The 12706-nt window shown below is 42.4% G+C and overlaps 1 protein-coding gene across 24 annotated transcripts in view; it reads left to right on the top strand.

Moving 5' to 3' along the window:
• Window positions 1–12706, top strand: part of FGGY (FGGY carbohydrate kinase domain containing) — a 458257-nt gene that overhangs the window by 295131 nt on the left and 150420 nt on the right. For all 24 annotated transcript variants that reach the window (XR_002345479.1, XM_021097811.1, XM_021097810.1 and 21 more), the window contains one exon: window positions 4409–4516. Coding sequence is in view for 23 of the 24 variants with exons in the window: in XM_021097811.1 (XP_020953470.1) it covers window positions 4409–4516 (108 nt within the window). In the remaining variant the exon portion in view is untranslated. The remainder of the gene's footprint in view (window positions 1–4408; window positions 4517–12706) is intronic.

The raw sequence follows: 12706 nt of genomic DNA, 5'->3' as shown, positions 1-12706 counted from the left end.
AGCTAAGATTTATTTGGTATTTACCATATAATAAGCTATTTATATGTGACAGCTTGTTTAATTTTCACAAAAGTCTTCCTATGTGAATATCACTCTTCCCATTTGGGGACTGAGGAAACTGAGGTTCAGAAAGATTACCTTTTATAAGCTTACCTGCCTAGAGCATGGTAGTCAAGATAGACTCAAACAGGTCTTTGACTCAACCCGTGCTCTTTCCTCTGATCCTCACAAGCACATCAGGGAAAACTTTTTGAAGGCCTTTTGCACGTGAAGATTCCCTAACTATGTGTCATCAAGACCAGGAGGTTGGTTCATTTGGAGTGAAGCTAGGTTGGCTCTAATGGCCCTTGCTTTCTGCCCTTGAAGGTAAATGAAGGGCTATGGTAGCCAAAAAACAAGGCCAGACTTTAGCAGAGACAAATGCAGATACTGTGGTGCTTGATAGCTTTATATTTTTATAACCTTGGGCATGCTATTTGACAGTCTGCCTCAGTTTACACATCTGCACAATAGGAATAATGATAGAATCTTCCCCTAGTGTCAGCGGGAGGATTAAGTAATTGAATTCCTGCAGTGTGCTTAGAATAAGACCTTTAGTAAGTACCCAGTCAATCACCCAGTCCATCTTAGCTATTGTTGCCAATAGCATATTATTACTGGGAAGTTACTGTCCTGTGTGGACACCTGTCATTAGAGAAGGAGAATGTGCTCCTTCCTTTTGGGTCACAGAGCAGCCTTCAGGCCAAGATAGCCATCAGCCTGGAAAGAGCTTTCGCAAAAATATTTTTAAGCATTTAAGTTGATTGCAAAGATTAAAGCACACATAAACACATAAATATGTGCTCACCCTCTCACCCTCACTCTCTTACTCTCTCCCTCCCTCTATCAAAACAAATTATAGTTGTTTTGTCTCAGAGTTTGAAAGTGATTGGAAGTGCTCTGGGGAATGTATTTCTCTTTGTTTCCTTGCTTTAGTGAGAATGTCTGATGGGAAGCATGTACCATTCCAAATCAGTGAGCACAAACAGGAGTCAACTGAGAACTTTCTGTGGGGACAGAGCCAGGCAGAGCTCTCACCTGACATGTCTGAGCAGCAGAGCCACGGTCTTCCAATGGAAGTTCTGCTGCAGCTGATGCAGGGACATCTTTAAATTGTGGGATTTGGGGTTTGGAGGGTAGGATGCATGACCCTCCTAAGCCATTTATGAATACAACACTGTAAATCAGCTCTGTCTCAACAGAATTTTTTCAAAGGACAAAGAATGAAAAAGGAAAACAAAAGGCCTATCTCAGGGTTTGAGGCCAATATCTATCTGCCTGGGTTCAAGTCCCTGTCTGGCCATTTACTAACTGTGCGACTGAACAACCTGCAGGCTCTCTTGAGACTAATCTGTCAAGTGAAACTGGAGGAGTTCTGGAAGGGAAGGGGTGCTGATCATGAAAAGAGATGACTTGATTTTGGTGGGTGTCCACTGACCTGTCCCAAGTCCTGGGTCCTAAGTGCTCTAGGACATGGGCTGTCTTGTTTACCCCAAAGCAGCTCAGGGATGCAGTGTAGGGCAATAGTTTCTAGGCTTGACATGCGATAAAAAATTTTCCCTGGCCAGGACAAAGTCACAAAAAATGAAAACCATTCAATGTGTGCTTCTTCTGTTTGGAACACTTTCTGTATCATATATACACACAAACACACGGATACCTACATACATATACATTTTTTCACACCTGAATACTTTCTGTGTATGTTTATATCTTAATTCAAATATTACTTCCCCAGAAAAGCCTTTCCTGACTCTTAAACTAGATCAGGTACCTCACGTATAAGCTCTTAATAATATCTTTTTTTGATTTTCCTTCATTTACTTGTCGCACCTTGTAATTACACATCTGTGTGCTGTGTTCGGGTGACCAGTTGTCCCATTCACCAGGTCCTGAGAGCTTTCCAGGACATGGGGATTTCCATGCAAAAACTGGGAGAATCCTGGCCAAACCTGAATCATGGGCCACCCTAGTCTGCTTCCCTCTGAAGAGAGCAGCTCCATGAAGACAGAGACGACACTCTTGTTTGCATTTACTTTTAGTGCCTGGATCGCAATAGGAACTCAGGAAACATTTGCTGAACCCATAAAGGAATGAGTGAATATATCAATGAAAGCCAAACTGCCTTTTCTTGTAGAAAAGATAAACTGATTTGTTCCTTGAGATTATTCTTTTTATTTTAGGTGTTAATTGTCCCTTTTTATGAATGACCCCTATTTGACACAATTTATAAGCGGCAATATTGTGTAATCTCCTGCCTTCCCTCGCCCCCTTCCTGTTTGGGGGTTGGAAGTCCTACCAAATTGAGGACTCATTAGTTTAATGAAACTAAATGTGGTGGTTGGGGTCCAGATGTTCAATGACAGTTTGCCCATGACAAGGGCTTAATACCCAAAACAAACAATTATGTTTGAACAACAACAGAACAGAAACAACCCAATCAAAAAACGGGCAGAAGACCTGAAGAGACATTTCTCCAAGGAAGACATACAGGCAGCAGGCACATGAAAAGATGCTCAACATCACTAATTATTAGAGAAATGCAAGTCAAAACTACAGTGTGCTTGGGGTTAGTAGCTGCAAACTATGACATTTAGAGTGGATAAGCAATGCAGTCCTACTATGTATAATAGGGAACTGTGTCCAGTCTCTTGGGATAGACCACGATGGAATATGAGAAAGGGAATGTACATATGCATGACTGGGTCACTTTGCTCTATGGCAGAAATTGGCACAATATTGTAAATCAACTATAATTAAAGAATCAAAAAATACAATAAAAATATTTTTGAAAAGATGGTTTGCCCATATTCTAAAATACTGTGCTATATATAGCCTTCATGAGGACAGCAATTATGGATATATTCAATTCACCTCTGTATCCCCAGGGCCTGTCATAGTACCAAGCGTATAGTAAAGGCTAAATAAATATTTGTAGAATAAATGAATGAATAGGCTCTCTGCCCAGCCTCAAGACATGAGGAGTAGACCCGATGTACCTAACTCCCTCTTCCTCCCCGCCCTTCTAACACACCCTCCCACAATGACTCCAGCATTCATCCCTGCCGAATGGATGAGAAGCTCGTGCCATCATCGTGAGTGAACATGTGGTCCATCCCGGCCCGGCCTTGGCTCATCTCTTGATGTACTTTCCTAACACCTAAATGGACATCTATGGCCTGTGACCAAAAGAAAATGTTTCTGTATCTTGACTACTCAGAGCAACCTCTGTCTCACTGACATGGCATTGTTCAAGCTGTCCCCTTGTCCTGGCTTACCTATTCTACTTCACCTGGCTAAATCTTATTTGTCCAAGCTTATGTTCCATTCTCAAAGAAGCCACCTCTGGACTATTTCATTCCTCACCTGTTGTGTGGCTCCGTAGTATTCTGTGTTTTGTCTTTACCATCCCATGGACCACACTGTTTTCTTTTGACTATACACTTATCTAGATCCCCTCTAGGTGAGGAGCTTCTTGAAGAAAAAAACTCCTTCTGATTCATCTCTGTGTCCCCAGCACCCAGTTGAGGGAGATAGTATGCTGTGAGGTGTCTAAGTGTTTATAGACAGAAGGGGGTGTATCAGTTATCTGTTGCCATAAAAATGCTAGGTAGGAAACAAACATAAAATCCTAGCGACATACAGCAGGACATGTGTTTTTGCTTGCAAGTCTGTCTGTCGGTTGAGTGACTAGTGATCCAGGCTCACCAGCCACTGGTTGCCTAGGAGGATTTTCTCATCCTATCTGGGCTCTCATGTATCTGAAACATCACCCGTGATAACTGGGCTGACCCACCTTGCTGCCCACGTCGTTCCACCCAGCAGGCCCACCTGGGCATGCTCTCATGACAGAGGCAGAGGAGTAGGAGGAAGAACAGAAGCACACCGTTCTTGAGGCCTAGACCTAGAAAACTAGCACAGTGGTACTTCTACCTAAATCTCTTGGCCAAGACAAGTCACAAGGTTGACCAGGGCTTAAGGGGTAGAGACGCTAACTCTCAATGAGAGAAACTGACAAGTCACATTGCAGAGCAGGTGGATGCAAGGAAGGGCTAGAAAATGGGGACCATTTCCAGCAATCAGTCTACCACAGATAGGGAACCAGCCAGGAATTGTTTGTCCCAGCTGTTTCTTTCCAAAATGATCCCTTTCACTACCTTGACATCCAGATAAATTCATCAGAAAGGTTTCCAAAGATGAAGCCAGGCCCCTCCTTTGGAGGGAGTGGCTTCCCCATCATCAAAGGTATTTAATAAAGAAGTTGAATTCCATGGTCATAGAAACATCATGGGAGGAGATGGGAGGAGGATAATGTTCCTTCTAACCTGGAGGGTCTGTATTTTCACATACTTTGCTCCTTTCTTTCCAGATAAGCAAGAACCCAATATTTGTACCAGGTGTCTGGGGCCCTTATTTCTCCGCCATGGTCCCTGGGTTCTGGCTGAATGAAGGTGGTCAGAGCGTTACTGGAAAACTGGTAAGTTGTCACTCTCTTAGTATGGTTTTTAATGTTTTTATGCCCTTGACTAGTCCATTTTGTCACACTACCCATATACCCAGGGTCTGAAAGAGATGCAGACTCCTACATCAGAAGAACTTTCTCTTGGTGCGCAGCCTCACATATAGTACATATATGCAGCCCGTGTTTGCCAGAGTTTTGCCAGTGTTGGTCCAGGCATCGACGACCGATCCATCTTCTCACCTATCTTTCTTTCACCTAACAACCCATTTTTCTCATGGCAGCAAGAGTGAATAGTCTACCTTGTAAAAAGGACTATGTTAATTTCCAGTCAGAATCCTTCCATGGGTCCCCATAGCCCTTGGGACTTAGTTCAGATGGTTTTCTAGGCACATCATTCTCTTTGTGGTTTATCCCCTCAAGCCTTACACATGTACTTGTCACTAAAGCCAGACTGCCTTACTCACAGCTTCCCCATGGCTTATGTTATTCTACTCCTCTGTGCCTTTATACATGCTTCTCTCCCTGCTCGGAGAGTTCTTTATCACTTGAGAGTTTTATTTGTTCTTTAAAACATAACTCCAGTACTTAGCACATTCTGTGATAATCTGTCATTCCCAGAAATCTATAAGTTCTTTAAAAGCATGGGTCATATCATCCTTCTTTGAATTCAGCTCAGTGCCTGATTCATAGAAGGTGCTTGGGGAAAATGTGTCGAATTCATGGGGCATCTCATAGGGAAGACAGCAGATAAAAATGAGATGCGGGGTTCCCACTGTGACTTAGCGGGTGAGAACCTGATGTGGTGTCCGTAAAGATTTGGGTTCAAATCCCTGGCCTCGTTCAGTGGGTTAAGGATCTGGCAGTGCCTCAAGCTGCAGAGTAGGTTACAGATGCAGCTCAGATCCTGCATTGCTGTGGCCGAAAGCTGAAGCTCTGATTCATCCCCTAACTTCCATATGTTGCACGTGCAGCCATAAAAAGAAAAAAAAAAAAGTGAGATGAGTCCTATCCCAGAGGTACAACACACAGAGTTGGCACAAAGTGAGATTAAGAAATTCTTTGCAGGGAGCTTGGGCTTATCAGACACAACTTAGAATAGATTTACAAGGAGATCCTGCTGAATAGCATTGAGAACTATGTCTAGATACTCATGTTGCAACAGAACAAAGGATGGGGGAAAAAATGTAATTCTAATGTATACATGTAAGGATAACCTGCCCCCCTTGCTGTACAGTGGGAAAATTAAAAAAAAAAAAAGAAATTCTTTGCAGGGGAGGAAGCATTTGTGCTGAGCCTTAATGATAAATAAGGACTAGCCAGACAAAGGGAGGTAGGGATATACTTCTAGGTAGGAGAATTGGCCCTGGAACAAAGATATGGGAGTGGAATTAACAAGGCATATTTGAGGATAATTGCAGAATTTCAGGTATGACATAAACTGTTCTTATAAAAATGACAATAAAAGTTAGAGAGCTGGGTAGGGACCATACAGAAGAAGTCCCTGTAAAACAAATTAAGGAGTTGAACTTTAAGTAGTAGGCCAAGGGGAACAGGTGAAAGATTGGAAGAGTAACAGATGTTGTCAGATCTTGCTTATAAAAACTGGCTAGCTGCCATCAGGAAGAAGACTGGAGCATGTGGACACAGAGAAAGCCAGCTTTAGTAGGTTAGTCCACAGACAAAAGCCATGAGGGCTTGAACGAGGATAATGGCAATAATGACTGAGAATTGAGGTCGAGATTAGCAGACCTCAGAGTGATTAAATGTGGAAGGCAAGGGGAAAATGAGACCTAGGCTCAGTTACCCAGCCTCACATTGACCATGTTCTATTGAAATCATCTGTTTATGATCTGATCCCCTACCAGCTCTTCTAAATGTTCAGCCAAATCAGAAGTGATCTGATCCCAAACTGGATGTGGATACAAATAACCATTAGTTTCTATTTCTTTCTTTCTTTCTTTTTTTTTTTTTAGGGCCACACCTGCAGCATATGGAGGTTCCCAGGGTAGGGGTCCAGTCAGAGCTGCAGCGACCAGCCTACACCACAGCCACAGCAACATCAGATGCAAGCTGCGTCTGTGGCCTACATCACAGCTCAGCAATGCTGGATCCTTAACCCACTGAGCAAGGCCAGGGATCAAACCCGCAACCTCATTTTTCCTAGGCAGATTCGTTTCTACTGCGCCACGATGAGAACTCCTAGTTTCTATTTCTTAGTGTGTTTCTGTTTTATTCTTAGCTGCCTCAAATTATCTCTCAGAGTTGATGGAGGCATAGGTGGATGTCTGGATTCAAAGAGCATGTGTTGGGAGTTCCCAGTGTGGTTCAAAATGTTAAGAACCTAACACAGTGTTCGTGCGGATATGAGTTCAATCCCTGGCTTCGCTCAGTGGGTTAAGGATCTGGCATTGCCATAAGCTGCTGTATAGGTCACATATGCAGCTGGGATCTGGCATGCTGTGGCTGTGGTGTAGGCCGGTAGCTGCAACTCTGATTTGATTCCTAGCCCAGGAACTTCATGTGCCGTGGATGTGGGCCTTAAAAAAAAAGAGCATGTTTTGTTCCTTCACTCTTGTGCCAGGCTATAGAGATAAGTGAATTTGTCCCCCATTAGTCCTTGGTTTTAAGGAGTTCAGTGTGTAGCAAGGAAGCTCAATGAGTGTAAAATAAACAATATCTGATTGGTCTTAATAACCAGTGCTACAGAAGTGGAGGAGAACACACAACTCTGTGCCTAAGGTGCAGTGGGACTGGAACTTTACACTCTCCTATTTAAACTAGTATCATATTGGAGTTCCCGTCGTGGTGCAGTGGTTAACGAATCAGACTAGGAACCATGAGGTTGCAGGTTCGGTCCCTGGCCTTGCTCAGTGGGTGAAGGATCCGGCATTGCCGTGAGCGGTGGTGTAGGTCGCAGACCCGGCTCAGATCCCGTGTTGCTGTGGCTGCGGCATAGGCCGGCGGCTACAGCTCCAATTCGACCCCTAGCCTGGGAATCTCCGTATGCCATGGAAGCGGCCCCAGAAAAGGCAAAAAGACAAAAAATAAATAAGTAAGTAAAAAATAAACTAGTATCATATTTACACAACTTTCAACTTAAATATCCAGTTCCTTTCTGTGACACATCAAAACCCATTACTGAAATGTAGCCCTTTTCAAGCCCAAATCATGGTATAATTACCCTTCAGAGACCCAGAACTCATAGCTGACACAACCCAGTCTTTTTAAACAAGGATAACGATCCAGTCAACCAACTCTTTGTTCAGGATGCGTTGTCCATGAAGCTGTCCATCAACAGGTTTTCAGAGACTTAGCATGCTAATCGAACATCTGTGCCAGTCTAGAAATGCTTTTCCCAGTATGTGGCTCAAAGTTTTCTCTGTTGCTATGGATATAAGCCATCTTTTCCCAAACATTATGACGTATCTTGGTGGACCAGAATTGGTTACGCCTGGTTCCTCTGCCTGAATTTCAGTTTTTAAAAGTAACCCTTTTCTTTTTTTTTTGGCCATTAATAAGACCTTCATAATAATTCACTATGGTTTTTGAGAAAAATCATGGGAATTGTTGGCCTTTATCTAATTAGTTGATTTTTGCACCATCAACCAATGAAGTTGCATGTAGAGTTCCACTTTGGACAATGTGTGTGTGTGTGTGTGTGTGTGTGTGTGTGGTGTGTGTGTGTTTAGTTTCATTGGACGTGGTATGGGGCATGATTGACCTATGGGTTACAGAGAACAGAATCTAAGGGAGTTCAAAAGCTAACATAATGGGGCAAAATCTGAATCAAGAACAAAAGAGACTGTCCAATAAAGCATCAGTCGAGAGAGGCCAAGCGAAGAGACAGAAACACCTATAAAAAGAGATAAAAAGAATGACGATGAGGATGGCAATAATAACAGTAATTGTACCTTAATGAGTGTGTTTTCCCATGGGAAAGATTTATATATATATAATCTTGTTAATCCTAGCATGATATTCATAATAATCACCAGGCCTAATACTTACTTTGAAGGCTTTTTTCCCAGTGTCAATTCCAGGAGCTTTTCATGGACTATTTTATTTAATCCTCTTAAAACCACTACAGGTTAGGTACCGTTATTATCTATATTTTACAGATGAGGAACTGAAACTCAGGGTAGCAAGGACCGCCTAGAAGGATTCCTGATGGAGCTTTAGTGGCCTTTTTATACGGTTCCTTTGCCCCTCAGCTTCCTTTCCATTTACTTTTTCTGGTTTGTCCTTTGTGAATTTTCGTCACTGTGTTTATATAACATGTTGTCGTCATACAGAACATCGTAAGAGGAAGTTACATCTCTTTTGTTCCGTGTTTCATATGTGTTATCTTCTCTCATATACCGTGTGTGAAAATGTCTCCTCTGTTGTGACTTGGTCCAGAATAGACTAAAAGCATGAGGTCATAAATACATCCACTAAAGCAGAAGAGAAGAGAAGAAGAAAAGGAATGTAAAGGAGGAGAAAGAAGAGTAGAAAAAAGAGAGACAAAAAAATTAAACTCTAGATTTGAAAAAAGAAAGATATTTTGTCACATTTTTACAATTAAATACAGATCTTCCATCACAAAGCAAAAATCTTTCACTGTAAGTAGGTGAATAGATTGGTACTTTAAAAAAAAATCACCATCTGGTTCACTTCAGGATGAAGGAAAGAAATAGGATAGGATCTTTTCTGGCTCTGGAGCCCTTGCAGTTTCATCTGACTGAGATTCAGACTTGTTTTTCACTCATTTCAAGCTTGTGCTGCTGATATTTATTTCCTCCTAAAAGGGCACACACCCCATTCCCATGCATGATTTATTTTAGTTCACCAAACATTCATCAAAGATTGTCTCATGCTTATCAATACTCTGTCCAGAATAGTTGTGCAAAAGAAAGAAAAAAAAAAAAAAAAAAAAAAAAAAAAAAAAAAACGCTTTTTGCCCAGACTTTTCCCAAAGAACACCAACCCATGCAATCACTGCATCCAGATGCTGAAGCTTATTTCCACCTGGACCTCAGCCATCCCTCTCTCTAAGCATCTCTATTTTATTTGAAGTCATTTTTATTGGGGGAGGCATTGGGTAAAGAGGCTAAGACAATTTCCTAAGCCACCGCTGTGATGGCACTGGCTTTAGGGGACAGTTGGTCTTGGTGGGGGACGGTTGGTCTTTGTATTGTTTGAAGCCAGGATTATATGTATGTTCTTGAGCCCCAGGATTACAATGTAGCAAGCTGCTGCATGCTCTTGGAGTTTTAGGATTTGTGCATTGTGACGACCTATCTGACCCCTCCCTTATCGCTGATGCCCCCCAGTCTAGGGCTGACCTTAGGAGGTCAGCTAGTCTTCCATACCTGGGAGTGCAAAGAGCTTGCTGTGTTATAGAGTGCTATAGAGTTAGTGATGTCATCCTTTCATTCAGTCACTCTTTCCATTATGTTACAGAGATTTCATGAGGGATTATTCTGGGCCAGGCAAAAATACTGTCCTGTGATTCCTGTCCTCCAGTGGCTTATCATCTAATGAGAAAGTTGGATATAGAACTGATAATTACAATTTACTGCAGCACATAACAGTAGATTTCACTGCCCCTCCAGCCAACTGGGAGGATCAGTTCAGTGCCAGGTACATTGAGGCCCTTAAATTCCGGACTCCATCTGGTCTTCACAGTGTGTCTATTGGTCTTTTTTTTTTTTTTTTTTTTTTTTTTTGAGGCTTTAGGAATTGGAATCACCTGATTCATTAGTTGATACACTCAGATTTCAGTGGGCATGAAATCTTGTTTCCCTAGTCCTCAGAGTAGAAAAACAGTGTTCTATACCATTTTGTAAATATTCAAGGATTTCCTGATTAGAATAATTGTAAAACTTTATTAGTGTATCAGTTTTTTATGGGAACATGAGGTAGTAAATCTGCAATTCAAATTGTTTGTGTCTTGTTTATTTACATTCCTATGTTGGAATTTCCACAATTTATATTCCTTTAATAGATGCAGCAGCCATGGAATTGTGCTGCTCAGATCTCCTGCTGTTGGGTGTGTAATTGGTGGATGGATCTAGCTGCTGGCCTCTGAATCCATCATTGCGTTTTCCCAAAGGCCACACTTCCCATACACTGTTCTCGGTCCATGGCAGCATGGTAGGGACACTAAGGCAGGTCATTTCCTGCAAGAAGCAGGATTTCTCTGCAGAATGACTTTGGCTTGAAGACTCCCTGTTGTCCTGGCCAGAGCTTCTTTGAATGGCCCTTATTGGTCAGTCTTTTATGGTAGTGACTACATAGGCTCAGAACAGTGAGGTAACTTAATCTAAGTGGAAGAGCCTCGATTCAGACTCAAGTCAACTACGAGAAGCCCTGATCTTTCCAGAATTAGGTCTTTTGTAGAGCTCCCTTTCTGAGTTTTTCTTATAGTTCCCTTATGGACGTCCTTGAGAAGCAGTTATTTTATCAGTTACTGTGGCTTTCTTCTCAAATGCGTTAAAGCACATACAGTTGGCAAGCTTTGGAAGCCCATGAGAGAGAAACCTATGTGTATCAGTGTTGATAGGATCTAGCTATATATACTTAGGTGTGTCCCCAGCACCTCACATTAGCTCATTGGAATGACTTCACGGATACAAAGACTAGCTCTGCATAAACAGATGTCCCCCTGTTCCCTCCTCCTGCCCCAGCTTTCACTGTAACTTTTGTACACCCACCTGGATTCCTGCACAGCTTCCTATTTAGCTTCTCACTCCTGATCTTTCCCCCCTTTAACCTGTGTCTTAGTTTGGGCTGCTAGAATAAAGTACCACAGACCAGGTGGCTTATAAACAATAGACATTTATGTCTCACAGTTCTGGGAACGTCCAGCTGTCTTCCTGTATCTGCGCCTGGTGGAAGGGGAGAACTCTGGTCTCTGCAGACCCTTATCTGGGCACTAAGCCCATTCGCATTCACGACAGCACTACCCTCATGACATAACCACCTCCTAAAGGCCCCACCTCCCAATTCCACCACAGTGGTGGATAGGGTTTCAAAACAGGAATTTGGGGGGAAACAGACATTTCGTCTACATCACCCTCTCTAAAGAGAGAAGCTAAAAATAATCTTTCTAAAACATAGGCCTGACCCCATAACTCCTGATGGCTCTTTAAATATCTCTAGGATAAAGTCTAAATGCTTCAGAGTGCTGTTCATTAATACAAGCAGTCTTTCGTGAGTGCCTACTATCCTCAAGGTACTGTTCTGAGTAGGAAAATGCAGTGGCTTAAACAGTCCCTTCTGCCCCTCTTCTCCAAAGATCTGTCCCCTTGTCAAGCTTATATTCTCCCAAAAGGAGACAGACAGTGCACAATAGCATGATAAGTAACTAAATTTTATTTTATGGTATAAGTTCTTTAATAGAGAAAGTCAGCCTGTTGAGTTCAGGGAAGTGCTTTGCAATTTTAAATATGGTAGTCAGGGCAAGGCTTACTGATGTGACACACCAACAAATAAGGAAGACAGGGAAGTTAGCCATTTGGAAACATGGGAGAACATACCAGGCCAAGAGAACAACCAGGACAAAGATCCTGAGGGGGCTGCTTGCCTGGGGTATTATAGAAATCACAAAGAGGCCACGTGCGTGGGACAGAGCGAACAGAACTGAGAGTTTTAGGGAATAAGTTCAAAGAGGTACTGGGGCTGTTTTATTGGCCGCTGTCAGGATTTTGGCTTTTACTCTGTGAAACTGGGAAGCCATTGGAGAATAATGAGCACAGGGGACTTATGATATGACTTCAGTGTTTAAAATATCATTCTGGCTGCTGCCCCCTATGTTGGGAATAAACCGTGGAGTTGGAGTTGGGGGATGGAAGCAGGAAGACCAGAAAAAGCACTTGGAGTCAGCCAGCTGGGGAGATGGGGAGGATGCGGCAAAGGTGGTAAAAAAGTGGCCAGATTTGGGATACATTTTGAAGGTAGAACCAACAGGATTTCCTGATGGATTGGATGTGAGGTGTGCAGAAGAGAAGTCAGGGTTTTTGAAGGATAGCATTTCTCTCAAAGGAGAAAATGGATTAAATGCCAGGAAGGCATTTAAGATTTTCTTTTGCTAAATCCAACACCTTTTTTAAAAAAATTTTATTGGAGTGGAGTTGACTTACAGTGTTGTGTTAATTTCAGGTGTACCCCAAAGTGAATTAGTTGCATACATACCTATATCCATCCTTTTTCAGATTCTTTTCC

The sequence above is a fragment of the Sus scrofa genome, chromosome 6, assembly GCF_000003025.6.
Source record: "Sus scrofa isolate TJ Tabasco breed Duroc chromosome 6, Sscrofa11.1, whole genome shotgun sequence".
Taxonomy (NCBI): domain Eukaryota; kingdom Metazoa; phylum Chordata; class Mammalia; order Artiodactyla; family Suidae; genus Sus; species Sus scrofa.
The sequence above is the reverse complement of the archived record's forward strand: the minus strand, read 5'-3'. Positions and strand labels throughout refer to the sequence as shown.